We start from the raw sequence: 15622 nt of genomic DNA on the forward strand, positions 1-15622 counted from the left end.
CCGCCTGCCCCGGAGGTGACCACATGGCGCGGCAGACCTCTCCTGACCCGCCCGCTGCTCCCCTCAGCAGTGTACTTCGTCGATCTGCCTGTTCTATTCCCCACTCTGTCTCTGGTGAACCCTCTCGCCGCCCCTGAGCCTCTGGCCTGTGCCCCAGTTCTGTATGTACAAATAAATAAATCTTTAAAAAAAAAAAACAAAAAAAAAAACAAGCAAACAAACTGCATCCAGCATCTACATCCCTGAGTTTCTAACAATGAAATACTCATTTGCATTTATAAAATACATTGGACTAAAATGTCCCTCTAACCTGTTGTTTGTATGAGCTTTAGATTTCTTCCTTCTACAGATAAACTATATAAAATCACTGTCCCGAGAAAATGATCGTTTCAAACCAGAAACTCGAGCTTCAAGGAGCCTCACCAAAGCGCTGCTTGCAAATCACTGCTCAGCCCGTGGGCGAACGGTGGCCACACCTGGTTGTGGAGTTTTACTGGAACACAGAGCTGTGCATCCGCCGGTGCATCGCCTGTGAGAGCTTTCATGCTGCAGTGGCAGAACTAGATAGTTGCGGCTGAGCCCTTATGATCTGCAACTGCCAGAGTCCACGTTATCTTGTTCTTCAGAGAAAAGATTTAGAATGATGAAAAATTGGACCCAATCTAAATGTCCAAGAAAAGGGAATTAATCAAATTATAGTGTGTTCCTTCAGCGAATCAGATGCAAGGCCACTGCTGAAAAATGATAGTCACACAGAGCCTCTTAAGCTTGGAACCAGCTAGGGAGTCTTTTAAGATTTATCTATTTCTGCATACAGAACTGGGGTACAGGCCAGAGGTGCAGGGGCGGTGAGAGGATTCACCAGAGACAGAGTGGGGAACAGAACAGGCAGATCGATGAAGTACACTGCTGAGGGGAGCAGCAGGCGGGTCAGGAGAGGTCTGCTGTGCCCTGTGGGTCACCTTCAGGGTGGGGATCGAACTCATGCTGAAGTGGCTTTGGCTTCTTAATGCTGTGCCTTAACCCCCTGCGCCACCAGGGAGGGCCCACCTAGGGAGTCTCTAAACTCCCAGAGCCCGAACCCATACCAGACAAATTCAATATAACATCAATGATGGTTGTTGCCCTGCGTGGAGTGTTCTAATGCAGAATTACTGTTGTAGAAGGCTACTCCATGACACAGAAATATGACACTGTCTATTGTCAAGTGAAGAAAAGTAGATTATCTAACAGCAAGGTGCTATGTTCCTCTTGGATAAATTTGGTAAATTGCCACCAGACTCACATCTGAGAACAATAGATGTCAAGAAACATCGACAGGGGTCACCTCTGTTGGATGGACTGTGGGAGATTTAATTTTTTGTCATTTTGAGTATTGGTATTTTCCATGTGTTCTACAAAAAAAAAAGTACAAAGAAAGATAAAGGAGTCAGCTTTTAGAAGTCCTTTGTTTTCAACTTGGGGAAAAAATACAGGCAGGAGCATTTAATCAAATGCTCCCCCAGTCATACCCTGGGGTGCCAGCGGGGCACCCAGCAGAAGCGAGTCCCAGCCTTGTTGGAGACCAGCTCTGGGGGTCAGAGAGGCGTCCCAGCCTCCAGGCCTCCGGCTCCTCCGGTGTTCAGTGGAGGCGTGATGAGCGCGCTACCTCACAAGGTCACGGGCGTGACGGCACAATGTCTAGCACAACAGAGATGCTCAACGAAGGTCACTTCATAGCAGCTCTCAGAGTTGGCACCTGCGGCCCAAGCCCACCCACAGCTGCGGTGCCTGAAGTTGTTGCAGCCATGATGGCGGCAGCTGCCACTCACTGGCTGTGGCTTGGAATCGCTGATGCCCTGGAGTCACGTGCTTCTTAGACAGACACTGGCCTACACAATCTGTTGACTGGCTAATCTGCACGACCTTATGGACTGTCCCCAGAATGGGCCCGTCTGTGCCAAGACAGGCTTTCCATCTCCCTAGAACCACTCACTTTTCCAAGAAGTAGCTGTCACACATGCAGGCCCTGGATGTGCCTGGACTTATACTTAAGTATAAGTATGGCCTCAGCTCGGCAGGGCACCACAGAAGGGCACCACCCCTGAGTGCCTCCCAGAGAATCCAGCTTCATGATGCCAGGTGGGACTGCTCAGACCCCAAGGAAAGGATATTCAAAACAGAAACTACTGGAAGATTCTGCTCACCCATGGACCTCAGGCACGAGTTACCTGCTCAGCAGAAGGCTTTGGCCATCATTGGCCGTGAATTTCTGAGTTTGTGGGCCTGCATCCTGGCCTGGCCACCCACTCAGGAGGTATTGCAGCCTTTGACACGCGCCTGAGGTACAAATGATCAATGCCACAGGCGTGCTGTATGTCACCTGCCCTTCAGTTCCTTGCTGGCATCTGCCCGCATCTGCCCACATGCCCTCCAAACACCGTGGTTATGGAAGTTTCAACTCAGCACAGAACTTCACGCTTGTCTATAAATGCTCAACAAGTCACTGAGGAGAAATAACTGGTCCCTTCTGAACTACTGCAAGTACTGAGAACTCTAAAACATCAGGAGCTTTCTCTCCAGAAGGAAAATCAAAATACCCACCACCTGCTACCAACTCCAGCCATTTTAACACACCCGTTTGTTAACAGCTCCGCCCCAAGGAGCAGAAAAACAATTCCAGTAAGGCAACCACGAGGCCTCAGGCTCCATGTCTGTGTCAGATCTGGATGTGAATTTTTGCTCAACCACCTGCTAGATCTGTGACTCTGGGTGAGTGACTTCACCTCCCTACAAGTTACTTTGCAACAGAGCCGTGAAGTTGAAATTAGTCCCTGTGCACACTGCTATCCTTCTGCCTCCACACGGGAGACGCAGCAACAGTGCTAGCTAGTGTTTTTATTGGGAGAGCGCCATTGCAGCACCCCGTGGTGCTCCACCCTCAACCTAACCTCTTCTTCCCCACCCCCTTACAGAAATTATCTTCCTGGCATCATTCTTTGGAATTATTGGCTAAATCTGTGTTGTTGTAACCTCTGATCATGGAAACATGCTTTGTCTTATAATAGTGGGGCTCAGGCAAGATGGAAGACCAGTCCAGAGGGTACTTGGAGCCTGAGAATCAACTCTTGAGAATTGTAACTCTTTGGCGCCATTTCTGTCTACTCCAAATAAGCCTGTGAATGACCCACACCTGTTGTGGCTGCTGCCCCACCAGAGACAGGACCCCCCCTTTGAAGACACGGTTACACAGGAGGTCTGTTAGTGTTGACAGACTAACAGGCTGGAATCTGAGTCAGAGACTGCAGCCCAAAGGTTAGGGCTAGCTCCCTCAGGGTATAGTCATGCCCCTTTTAGAATTCCTAAGGAGGAATTCTTGGCGGTAGTGCTCTGCAAGCAATGTGAGCCACTACTGGCCTCTAGTGGCCAAGAACGATATCGCATAGAGTTGGCCTTTGGGAGAAATTGTCCCCACTTTGGAATTCACCTGGTGTCAGAGTTCTCAGCCATGACATGCTGTAGCTCCCTTTTCATAAAATACATTTTGTGTGATGATAGTAATTTTGAAGATTTTAAGCAGCTTTATTGAGTCACAGACATACAAGTAACACATATTTGTGGGTTCAATTGGATCATATTTGAGATTGTGTACACCCATGAAATAAACCATCCTCACAATCAAGGGACAGAACATGTCCATCACCCCCCTTGCACCCCTTTTTAATCTCTTTGTAATCTTTCCTTCCACCCTTTCCAAACAAATTCCCCATCCTCAAGCAACTAATTCACAAGTTGTTATAGATGAATTTACATTTTCTGTAAATAAAATGTACTCCTTTTTTTGGGGGGGGGTCTGGCTTTACCTTCATCAGCCTAATTATTTCAAGATCTATCCATATTGTTGTGCATACCATAGTTCATGTTCTTTAGCGGCTGAGTAATATTCCATATGAGTGGACCACAATTTGTTTATCCATTCAAAGTGATAGCAAGTTTTAACTCAATATAATGTCCTAACAATAATATGTAAGAGAAACCAATGGAAAGTAACCGAACAGGTTAAGTTCCACATAGGTGCTCACTGGGCGTATGATGATGTCGTCAGGGGCTTCACCTGGTCTTAGCATTACCTGAGCCTAGGTTTGTTTGATTTCTGTGCAGAAGGCTACAACTGGGATTGAGAAGAGATGGCATATATAAGGTATAGCATATTGTAGCTCAGTGGATCATTTATCACAGTTGGCCATTAGAGTAGCATGTTTAATTTTAGCTTATTTTTAATTGAGACAACATTGTTTAACAAACTGTAAAAGTCCCAGAATACAGATTCACACCTTGACCATGAACACCAAAATCTCCTTATTATCAGCCACCAAACAATGGAACCCCTCCCCCGCCACCTGCCAACACCTCCCCTTCTGGTAACCACCACTCTGTTGTCAGAATCTAAGAGTTTGGCTTTGTTCTGTTTTGTTGGTTTTACTTTTTTATATTCTACATATAAGTGAAATCACCTGGCAAGTCCCCACCTTTTTAATGGCTCAGTAGTGTTCCACAGGATACACCATGGCTTCTTTACCCAGAGGTCTACTTAGGTTGTTTCCGTGTCCTGGCTATTGTGGATAGTGTTGCAGTGGGCATAGGGTGCATATATCTTTTCCAATTCAAGTTTTCATAGTCTTCTGATAGATACCTAGAAGCGAAATTAATGGGGGCCCTCCCTGGTGGTGCAAAGGGTTAAAGCGCAGCTGTGAAACTATCTGCATATGCTGCAGCATGAGTTCGATCCCGGGCCAGGGAGGTGACCCACACTGCACGGCAGACCTCTCCTTACCCGCCCGCTGCTCCCCTCAGCAGTGTACTTCCTCAATCTATCTGTTCTGCTCCCTACTGTCTCTGGTGAATCCTCTCATTCCCTGCACCTCTGGCCTGTACCCCAGTTCTGTATGCATAAATACATAAATCTTAAAAAAAAAAAAAAGTGAAATGGATCACATGATAGTTCTAATTTTAATTTCTTGAGGAACTTTCATACTATTTTTTGGTAGCAGCTGCACCAATTCACATGCCCTCAACTGCGGACAGAGGTTTCTTTTCCTCCAAAACCTCCCCAGTGCTTGTTTCCTCTCGTTTCTTTCTGTTACATAAATGGTGTTTTTGGACTGGACCACCATGGGATCTTGCCAATCTATCACTTACCCTGATTCTTTCACTAAGGGACCATTTTGGCTTCTCAAGGTATATTTGTATTTCACGTGTCTAACACCTCACAGCACAATCCAAACTTTGCACGGACACTTTGCAAAAATGAAGACAGAGACTTCTTTCTCACTCTGTACACTAGGGGGCAGCACTGGCCCTGCTCTGTCCTGCTCAGCCGGGAGTGTAATTTTGGGGAAGAAAGTGTTTAGCAATGCCTTTAAGGTAACAAAGGCTTTAGAACCTTGCACTAATAATATGACCTTCAGTTATACTTACCTTTGGATCAACTACCATCTGACTTAGTACTAAAGGCTCCTATTGTCCGTGGTAAACTTTGGCTTTAAAGTGGCCTGTCCTGGGGCAAGAAACTCATTCCAAAAACTTTGAAGAATTCCGTTATCCAGCCCTGGTGCTATGGAGTAGGATCTGAGGCCCATGGCAAATGGGGAGTCCTATAATATTCAGGTTCTCTAGTCTGTTTCTTAGCTCCAGCCCACTGAGTAGAACATGCATATCATTCTTATACTTTGTTTCTTCTTGTTTTCCTTAGAAATGTGTCTGTTCTCTTTTCCTAACTGAATGCTCAGTTCATTTGTTTTTTCATTTATTTGCATGAAAACAATAAGGCTATGAATTTACCTCTAAATACAGCTTGGGTTAAATTTCAGAATCTTGATAGGGATTTGCCATTTTTATTATTTTATAAGCCTTTATTCCAGATTTTATTTTGACCCGGTAATTCAGCAGGTCACACTGGTTCACAGGTTTTCACCCACTCTGACAGACAGGTCTCCTGTCTCCAAAACTCAGCTCAAATCTGTCTACTCAGAAAGGGACAGCGTTGAATCCCAGGACAGTGTTAAGGACAAGGGTGTGGTTAGGTCTCTGGAAGCGTGGGCTTTGGATCTGGACTCCTGTCTGCACTCTGCGGGCCCCCCCATGCCCACATGATTCTAAATGGGTCGCCCTTTGGTCCAGGCTTCTTGTGAGAAGCTGAGCTGCTTCACTTGGTTTTAATTCAAAATATGCAGGTTGGGTGCTGGCACACCCCGTCACCTGCAGGGGTAGAACCTTGTGACGTGCAACCCCAATAAAGCCACACTATGTCCAGAAAGGAAGGAAGGAAGGCGGACAGGACAGCAGAGCCCTTCCCGCCCCACCCCCTGGCGCTTGACACCATCCTCCCTTTCCTTCCCCGCCGTTCACTCTCTTCTGCCCAGAGCTGAGCTTGGATAAGCCTCAAGGCTGAGCCAATTCACATGGTTAAGAGAGAGCTTTTCCCAGGAGGTGGTGATGTCACAGAACGGGGTTCCAGAAGGCAGGAGTGGCATACCCACCTTCTATAGAACATGAGGAGCTGTGAACAGGGCAGGGACAGAGTATAGAGTTTATGAGGAAGCGGCTGCTCCTGCTGCAAAGGGCATAAAGCCCTGGACTGGCTGGGACCTGAAGTCAGAGAGGGGCAGGAGAAAGGTAAGCTCCAGGTGGGGCTGGGCATGCACCTGCCAGAACCCCTGTCTACACTAAAGGAGCCCTAAGAGGCACATCACAGGAAGAGATGGAGCTTCCTGCTTCTCCCCCAGCAATGCCTGTGTGGGAAGGAAGCTACCTAGTGAGCAGGGGGAGATGGCTGGAGGAGACACACTTAGACTAAAAAATTATTTGTTGCTTTTCTGACATTGTGACATATTGGAGATCCCTTAATTTCAGTTGCTACATCTGGCAACTCCAGAGTTGGAGAGGGGGGCTCAGGCTCTATGGCTCAGCCTAGGAGACAGCACCAACCACGCCATCAGGCAGCTGTTTGGGCTGAGTAGAAAGTGGGGGAGCCCAGGCCTTTGCATTCAGGAACACCCCCTTAATTTAAGGGGGAATGTGTACACACACAGGGGTGTTCCCATTAATCTACTTTTTCATCCTCACACCCCACCCCTGTACCCAAATACTGCCCATAGCTGGGTACCGCAACAAGACCGTGTGTAGATAAGAGGAAACCTGCAAAGTAAGATCAGCCTTGGGTTTTAATTTGAAGCTGGGCAATGGGTATGTAGAGTCAGTCTCCCGATACTGTTCTCTTCTCTTGTAAATTTTAAGAAAATAAGCAAGTAATGATAAAATTACGCATGAAGGGAAAGATGTGGGCGGCAGCTAGGTGGGGAGCCGTGAGTGAGGATATTTTGCTGCTCTCTCCAGACTCCTCTGACTCTCAGGGAAGACCAGGAAGACACCCCGATAACCACAGGGTCAACTGCACCTTCTCTCCACAAAGGATGTCGAGTGGGCTGCTCCTCTGCTTGGTCAGCTGCCTCGCGGCCACAAACCAGGCCATGCTCATCAAGCGCTGTTTCCTGGCCAAGGTGCTGCATGAGGAGGAGGTAGAAGGACTTGAGGGCTACACCCTGAACGACTGTGAGTGTCACCCCCACTCCACCTTCCCTCCTGGTCAAGCCCTATGTGACAGTCTTTCTGTTTCTTGAATTCCGCTTTCAAAGCCAAGTTCAAGAAGCATCTGTTGTGAACAGGCCATTCTCAGCTTCCTGTATGCATGCAGCAGTTACTAAGAGCACTTATTGGTACCAGGAACTATTGAGGTGCTGGGATTATCAACAGAGCCCCCTCCCTCATAATAGTCACGTCCCAGGAGAAGAAGTGGCCATGAACACATAAACAGATGAAATACTTCCTGCGAGTGATAAATGGTGTACAGAAAAATAAGGCGGGGGATGATGGGCAGTCAGGGGAAGTCAAGGAGGGCCTCCCTGAGGAGGTGACATTGAATAGTGTTGAATAAACATTTGGTTACCCAAATGCCTGGGAGAAGAACGCTCTGGGCAGCAGGGAACATCCAGTACAAATACTTCATCTACTCCATGGCAGTGAGTCCGTCTTTTGGCCAGAATTTGCACATACCTGTCTCCCACCTGCTCCCTTCACCTTGTTTTGTGGTTTATTTTGGTACCTATAGTCATTCTCAGACACAGGCCCCTTGAAGCCAGCACCCGTATTTGACCCTCACCTGTAAAAGTCTCTCACTGGGCTTTGCACAGTTCCTGGCACACCTTAGGTGGTTATTAGATGTACAGAGTGTGGATGGACAGGTGGGTGGAAGAATGAGAGACGCTGACAGGGACTTCTAGCCCCAGCAGACCTCTGAGGCCTGCTTCCCTTCTTCTGACTCCTCATTTCCCTTCCCCTCCATCTCTCTTCTCCCCCAGCATGGCCTCTAAAAACCCTCTCCCTCACCCCTCATCCTCAGGGCTCTGCCTGGCTTCTGTGGAAAGCAACTTCAACGCATCAAAGGTAAATGAAAATGCTGACGGCAGCTTTGACTATGGCATCTTCCAGATCAACAGCCACTACTGGTGCAATGACTTCCGGAGTCACTCGGAAAACATTTGTCACATGGACTGTCAAGGTCTGGCCAGGGCCCCCGGGTGGGAGAGGTGAGAGAGGACCAGGCTCCACTCACAGGATGGGAAAGCACCAGGGACTCCCCTTCCTGAGCAGAAGGCCTGATGAGTGGCCCCCCTGCAGGGCGCAGGGTCCAGCAAGGCTCTGCCCGCCCGGCACGAGCAAGGCCGGGCAACAGCTGACATTGATTCAGCGCGAACTGTGTGCCCAGCCCGTGACATACAGAGCTCACGCCATTCAGCTCCCCACAGTAGAAACTAGTGCAATCCCCACTTTACAGAGGAGTAAACTGAGGCACATACAAAGAGTGCTGCACGCCACACCAAGACCCCAAAGGCTCAGCTCTACCCACTGAGATGTTCTGTCTTTGGCTAAGGGACTGACCAGAGGCCAAGAGCAAATTTCCCGCCTGGGAGTGAGTACAGGGTGCTCCAGGGCTCTGGCCAGTGTCCCGGGGCTCCTCACTGAGGACCCTCCGTAGGCTGGGCCTTACCTTAGTCTCTCTGCTGCCGTTTTGACATTTCCTTTCCCCAGAAACCCCAAGTGAGCAAGTACCCACTATGATACAAACAGGTCCAGAGTAGTTCTGCGCCCCTCACCCTCACCCCCAGCCTCCAGCGTCTACAGGGCCTCTGGGAGAGAGGCCTTGCCAAATCTAGAAGTGCTCAGCTCTGGGCAGGGCGAGCCAGTGCAGGGAGCGCTGCAGCTGCCCATTTGGGGGGGCTGCCCTGCATGCTCTCACTGGTCTTCTCTTTCTGCCTTTCAGACCTGCTGAGCCCCAGTCTTCTCTCATCCATCAGCTGTGCAAAAAAGATTGTGTCTAAAGCAGGCGGGATGAGGAACTGGTGAGGACCCTGGAGGGCTACTTTAGGGGACCCCCAGCAGGATGCAGTGTCAGAGAAAGGGGTCACAGGCAAGGACTACTTTGCAAAGTCTAGAAAAGCGAAGGACCGGGAGAGGCTTAGAACTCAGGCTCCGAAGACCTGGGGCCTGGTTCTTTCTCTCATATGATACATGAAATTCACTCAGCTGTGTAACAGAACTTCAACTAGCTAAGGTGGATGCATTCTGAGACGACCAGGCACCTTGCTGAACCCACGCAGGCAGCTTAGGGGGTCTCTGGGAGAGAATGAAAACAGGGCTGAAAAATATCAGTAAGCTTCCCACCAAATTTCTGCCTCTCTGGGGGATAGGCTTCCTTGCACCCTGTGCAAGCCAGTTTTCTGGACTCCCCAGTCAACAAGACAGACTACAACAACCCCAAGTTGACAGGCTAGTGTTTGAAGCAACCAATTCAAGTACCTGGAGTAGAAATCTGAGGGTTCAGCTTAGACCCTGGGGCCCTCCTTATTTCATCAGCTGTCAGTACAGGGACAGTGACATCATGCGAGGATAACTGACAGCAACATTTTCTGTAATAAGTGTGTGTCTTATTGACTGGCCAGGCACTCCCAAAGTGGCGGTGGTGGACATCAGGATGGTTACGTCACTTTCCTGAGCTCCAAGCAGAATATATAAAGAATGCAAACGTTGCTTCTCCTTGTTACTGTGGCAATGGAAGTTGCCGAGCAAACACCCTGCAGAGCAGGGACACAGTCACCACTAGGAAGGGCCCTTTCTGCAGGAGAGTTGAGCTTGCACCTGGGATTTCTTCCCACCAGCTCTCAGCCTTGTAACAACATAGCAGGTGCTCCCTTCAGAGGAAGATGAAGATTTGCAAATGTGAAGGCACCTAAATGCGGGGGAGGGCAAATGCCCGGATGAAGGGGATGTAAAGGACCAGACAGGTCAGAGGCACACCAGAGCGCTCTGGTGGAGGGGCTCAGGCTGCCCTGCAGGGGAGGTTCTTGAAGAGTCCATCGTGCTGTGGAGAAGCCGCTACTGCATGGAAAGCAAGAACCGATCTTTCTCTCCTCAGGGTCAGATGGAGGCTGCACTGCGCAGGCCACCCACTTTCCTACTGGTTGACAGGGTGCCACCTGGAATGAGACCTGAGCAGGCCCACTGTGGGTCCTTCCAGAACGCCTCTCCTCGCCTGGACATCTTCGTTTCTTCCTCTTGCCTCCACTCCATGTCGTTCCCTCCCCATTTACAAAGCAAACGCCGGAAGCCCCAGGAATAAGTGGTTTTCTAGGCCTGCCTTCTTGTTTCCATGCAGGCCCAGGTCCCTCGTTCCTGACATTTGCAAACCAAGAGGACCACAGTGAAGATGTTTCTATGTTTTTGGAGCTATTAAAATGTTCCTTGTGCAAAGAAGTGTTAACTTACTCGTGACTGGTTTCATGTACAATTGAGTGTTTAATCGAGTACAGCATGCTAATTACTGGAATAAGAAAAAAGAACTAGCTATTGTTCTTAGGGTGTTTGTGCTGTAGATGAAGCAGAGAAATATAGGCATAATGGCAATGGAGATGGGACAAGTGATAAAATCTACTATTATTGGTTGGAAGCACTATCAGGATCTGAGTAATTCCTCTAAAATACCATTTTTTGAAGTAAAAAGAAAACTCAGAAGTAGGTAATAGGTGAAGCTCAGGGTCAGCATTAAGGTGGGGTAAGTAGCCATGGGGCGGAGAAGAAACATCAAGTGCCAGTGATTTGGGGTGCTTGGGAGAATGGGCTAATTCTAGATAATAGGCCTCCCTGGTGGTGCAGAGGGTTAAAGCACAGCACTGCAAGCTGGCTGCAGCCCTTCAGCGTAACTTGAGCCCACAGCCCCAGAGCTGAGCCACAGGGCGCAGCAGACCTGTCCTGTCTCCCCACTGCTCCCCTCAGCAGTGTATCTCAGTGGATCCACCTGTGTTGCTCCCACTGTCTCTGGTGAATCCTCTCAGCCCCGGTGCCTCTGGCCTAACCCCAGTTCTTTTTATGCATAAATAAATCTTTTTTTCCCCCTAAGGAATCTTTAGGACCTAATTTTCCACCTCAGTAAGTTACTCCGCCAAACAACTATCAGATTCCCTAGAACCTCCATTCTCAGGCACCGTCAGCTCTGATGTTGGTGACCACTTGGACTATGATTCCTTCGAATTTATTTTTCCTTCTCAGCCTCCCTCATCATCCCACATCATGCCACCCCTACAAACACACGTACACAATTCATTCCAAGTAGGTAGGAAAATAAAGGAGTTTTTTTTTTAAGATTTATTTATGCACACAGAACTGGGGTACAGGCCAGAGGTGTAGGGTGTGAGAGGATTCACCAGAGACAGCGGGGAGCAGAAAGACAGATTGATGAAGTCCACTGCTGAGGCGAGCAGTGGGTGAGACAGGAGAGACCTGCCGCCGCGCCATGTGGGTCAGCTCCCTGGCCAGGGATCAAACTCAGGCTGAGGTAGCCGCCAGGAAGGGCCCAGAAGTTGTTTTTTGTTTGTTTGTTTGTTTGTTTGTTTTTAAAGATTTATTTATTTGTGCATACAGAACTGGGATACAGGCCAGAGGCTCAGGGGCGGTGAGAGGCTTCACCAGAGACAGAGTGGGGAGCAGAACAGGCAGATCGATGAAGCACACTGCTGAGGGGAGCAGCGGGCGGGTCAGGAGAGGTCTGCCACGCCATGTGGTCTCCTCCGGGGCAGGCGGGAATCGAACTCATGCGGAAGCGGCTTTAGATTCTCAGGGCTGTGCTTTAACCCGCTGCACCACCAGGGAGGGCCCAGAAGTTGTTTTTTTAAGATCTCAGACAGTTAATGACTTGAGTTGTAGCTTGATTTGCATATTTAAAACCCTTGCAAACACTGAGTCAAATGACTGCATCTTTCGTGACCATTTCCCACGCACAGCCGGCAGGTTCATTACTTCAAAGTCGAGAGGGCTGTGCTAACCACCCGATGCTCTGGTTTCCGGGAGTGACTTCCGAACCGGCTGCTATAACCTGGCCGGTCCCTTCAGCGGAACCAGTTCGGACTCAAACGTGCGCACGGAACTGCGCAGAGGCAGGTGGTGCTGAAGAAGGAAGACGAGCTCAGGCAGCCACCCGGAGTGGGCGGGGCGGAAGGGGCGGGCCGAGTGCGGCCCTCGCCCCGCCTCCGACGAGATGGCCCCGCCCCACGCGCGCGCCCGTTTAAAAAAAGCGCGGTCGTGCTTTGCGCAGGCGTAGTGGCGCCGAAGCCGTCACCGCGCGCCAGGACGGTGGAATGGCGGAGGTGGTCCCCTTTGAGGTCCCCACAGAGAGTGACAAAACCTTACTGGTGTGGGAGCTGAGCGCCGGACCCTCGGCCGAGGCTTTGCATGTGAGCTGGACCAAGGGGGCGGGAGGGATGGAGAAAGCCGCCCCGGCCCGGGCCTGGGGGTCAGGGAGCCCCGCTCAGCTCTCGCCACCCGCCTTGCAGCCCCGCTCGGAGGAATCTTAGTTCTGGCCCGGACCGCCGGAGTCAGCAGCTGGTAACTTTAAACTCTCAGCACACGTTGCTTTGTGATGCTTCTCGAATTGTAGGATTTCAGGCGAAACCTCCACGAAACGACAAGTGTTCCGCGTCCTCCCTACGGTTGCTTGCGGAGAAGGCTTGGAGAATGTAGGGGAAGGGGAAATTTTGTGTCCCAGGCATGAAATGTCGGCACTTAATTCATGTGGGTCACCCCACAGCATTCTCTGTCCACAGTCTTCTCCCAGTTTGGCCTTCTGTACTCAGTCCGAGTCTTCCCAAACGCTGCGGTGGCCTGCCCTGGTTTCTATGCCATCGTCAAGTTTTATTCAGCGAGGGATGCCCGCAGAGCCCAAAAGGCATGCGACCAGAAGCCGCTTTTTCAGACCTCGCCAGTGAAGGTGGGTCCAAATGAGGGGTTCTTAGCTCCATGCGAGTGAGGTGCGGGACTCCCCACTAGTAGGCTAGTTTGTGGACCGTTCCCTGGCTTACAGAAAGCAGGTGTTTTCAGGAGCAATCCAGCTTCCACCTTCTGTTCTCTAGGCTTATTGGAGGAAGAACTCAGGATGATTTAAATGATGTTCTTAAGTTTCATGAATAAGGGGCCTCCCTGGTGGCTTGGGGTCAAGTGGCAGGACTATCTTGGCTTTGGCCTGAGTTCGATCGGGGCCAGGGAGGTGACCCACATGGCGCAGCAGACCTCTCCTGTCCCGCCTACTGCTCCCTCAGCAGTGTATTTCAGTACATCTGCCTGTTCTGTTCCCCATTCTGTCTCTGGTGAATCCTCTGATGGCCCTTTCCTGTACCCCAATCATTCTATGAAAAAAAAAATCATGAAACTATAGAAGCTAGAACTCAAATCCAACTTAGTGATGTTAAACCTCATGTCATGCTGTTCTGTTCTTTAATCCAAGATCTCTGCACAGAAATTTTGCTTATTTTTATGTAAATTTAAAATGCCTGAGTTGACATTTTTTTCAATTGTAATGTAAAGGATGCTTCATTGTCCTTGTCATCATCATTGTCATCATCATCATTTTTCTCAAATAGCTTTTTCAGAACTCTTTTTCTGTTTCCAGAAATCAATGCATTGCAGATGATTCCGTTCAGCACTTAAAAAGCTTATAAACTAGTATTTGATAAAACTACACAAATAAATGAATAAAGATTTATTGTTACTTTGGCTTTTATTTCAATTTTAGGAATATATATACTACACAGTTTAAAAGTGAAATAGACATTTAAAGAGTGTATGATGTAAGAAATCCACTGTAATGTGTAAGTTACCTAGATAAGTAACATTGGAAATATTTGTATTCTCAAAGAGCCTTGGCAATACAGATAACATGAATTATTTTGGTTGCTTATAAGATTTAGACATGCATATTAATAACTAGGGGAGAGGATGGCGCAGAGGAAGGTCTTACCTTACGGCGGATTCTTTTTAGCTGCTCTTTAAGCCATAGTCTTACACAGGAGCTACTGAATGAAACAATCTTAATAATTTATATCCTGTGCTTACCTACACCTTATAATTTGTTTCTCCAGGGCTTCCTTAGTTGACTTCATCATCACTTTCACCATAAAAGGTCAGGGAAATGTTCCAAGTTATCAGATACCCTGGAAATGATGCAGAATAGTACTGTGACTTGAAAATAACATTTAGTTAGGGCTTACTGTGCTTAAAATGTTTATCCTATTTTATCTTCTCAAACACTCTGTGAAACTGGTACTGATAAATCTCTAACAGGTGGTGATATTTCTAGGTCTGTCTCTTATCTCTTTAGGTTCTTCTCAGCACCAGACATAAGGCATTTCATCATCAGACCCGTCCCTTAAACAGCTCCCAATGCCAAGAATTGGCAAATTACTACTTTGGTTTCAATGGATGGTCAAAAAGGATCATCAAGGTAAGCTATAGATTTTCTTTGGCTAACCAGACTCCTTTCAACGTTGAAATGTTAGACTTTAGAATAGACTAGAATTCAGTTGTGGGGAGGAAATGTGAGCAGTCTCTATGCGGTCTCTGAGCATTGGGCCTCCCTGTTGGTTAAATCTCCCTAGGGGTTAAGTCTCAGCACACTATCACCATGACAGCTTGAGTTCATTCCCAGGCCAGGGAGCTGACTCCCATGGCACAGCACACCTCTCTTATCTCACCTGCTGCTCCCCTCAGCAGTGTATTTCAGTCTGCCTTTTCTGTCCCCACTATGTCTCTGGTGAATCCTTTCACCCTCTGCACCTCTGGCCTGTACCTGTTCTTGTATGCATAAATAAATAAATCTTAAAAAAAAAAATAAGTGGGTTAACTCAGACCCTTGTAGTGTCTGCCGATAGCTTCATACTGCTGTGTTTTAACCCCTTTAGCCACCAGGTAGGGCCCAACCAGCCTATTCTGCTCCCCACTCTGTCTCTGGTGAATACTCTTACCACCATCCACCCCCACATCTCTGGCCTACAGTCCATATACACTTCAGTAAATAAATAAATATGTTTATATGTTCATATTATATACATATATAATATATTCATATTTTATATATAATACATATGTGCATGTATTCACATATAATATGAATATTTGGGAAAACTACCTGTACTATCACCCAAGGAAGTTGTCTAGTGTTCAAATAGTTTTTAAAATTTTTATTTATTTTATAAATTTTATA

The 15622-nt window shown here is 48.2% G+C and overlaps 2 protein-coding genes across 3 annotated transcripts in view; both read left to right on the forward strand.

The window, feature by feature from the left end:
- Positions 1-7385: 7385 nt before the first annotated feature.
- On the forward strand, positions 7386-10656 carry LYZL6 (lysozyme-like 6). Its single transcript, XM_004684923.2, has 4 exons — positions 7386-7590; positions 8438-8596; positions 9359-9437; positions 10511-10656. The coding sequence occupies exons 1-4, from the start codon at positions 7452-7454 to the stop codon at positions 10578-10580; spliced, it is 447 nt and encodes a 148-aa protein (XP_004684980.1). The 5' UTR covers positions 7386-7451; the 3' UTR covers positions 10581-10656.
- A 2055-nt stretch (positions 10657-12711) lies between these two features.
- RDM1 (RAD52 motif containing 1) overlaps positions 12712-15622 on the forward strand; it is an 8719-nt gene continuing 5808 nt past the window's right edge. The window contains exons 1-3 of one of the 2 annotated variants that reach the window (XM_004684070.2): positions 12712-12821; positions 13175-13354; positions 14741-14863. In XM_004684070.2, coding sequence (XP_004684127.2) covers positions 12726-12821; positions 13175-13354; positions 14741-14863 — 399 coding nt within the window. In that variant the 5' untranslated portion in view covers positions 12712-12725. Of the gene's footprint in view, positions 12822-12846; positions 13355-14740; positions 14864-15622 lie in introns of those variants that run through there. The other variant, XM_012726121.1, reaches the window with a different exon arrangement.

The sequence above is a fragment of the Condylura cristata genome, unplaced genomic scaffold (assembly GCF_000260355.1).
Source record: "Condylura cristata isolate star-nosed mole 26May11 unplaced genomic scaffold, ConCri1.0 scaffold00017, whole genome shotgun sequence".
Classification (NCBI taxonomy): domain Eukaryota; kingdom Metazoa; phylum Chordata; class Mammalia; order Eulipotyphla; family Talpidae; genus Condylura; species Condylura cristata.

Excerpts from the sequence above, each read along its gene's own strand:
- LYZL6 (XM_004684923.2), top strand. The coding sequence starts at position 7,452 with ATGTCGAGTGGGCTGCTCCTCTGCTTGGTCAGCTGCCTCGCGGCCACA. Across the intron at positions 7,591-8,437 it reads GGGCTACACCCTGAACGACT|GGCTCTGCCTGGCTTCTGTG; the intron begins GTGAGTGTCACC and ends CCTCATCCTCAG. Across the intron at positions 9,438-10,510 it reads GCAGGCGGGATGAGGAACTG|GGTCAGATGGAGGCTGCACT; the intron begins GTGAGGACCCTG and ends TTCTCTCCTCAG.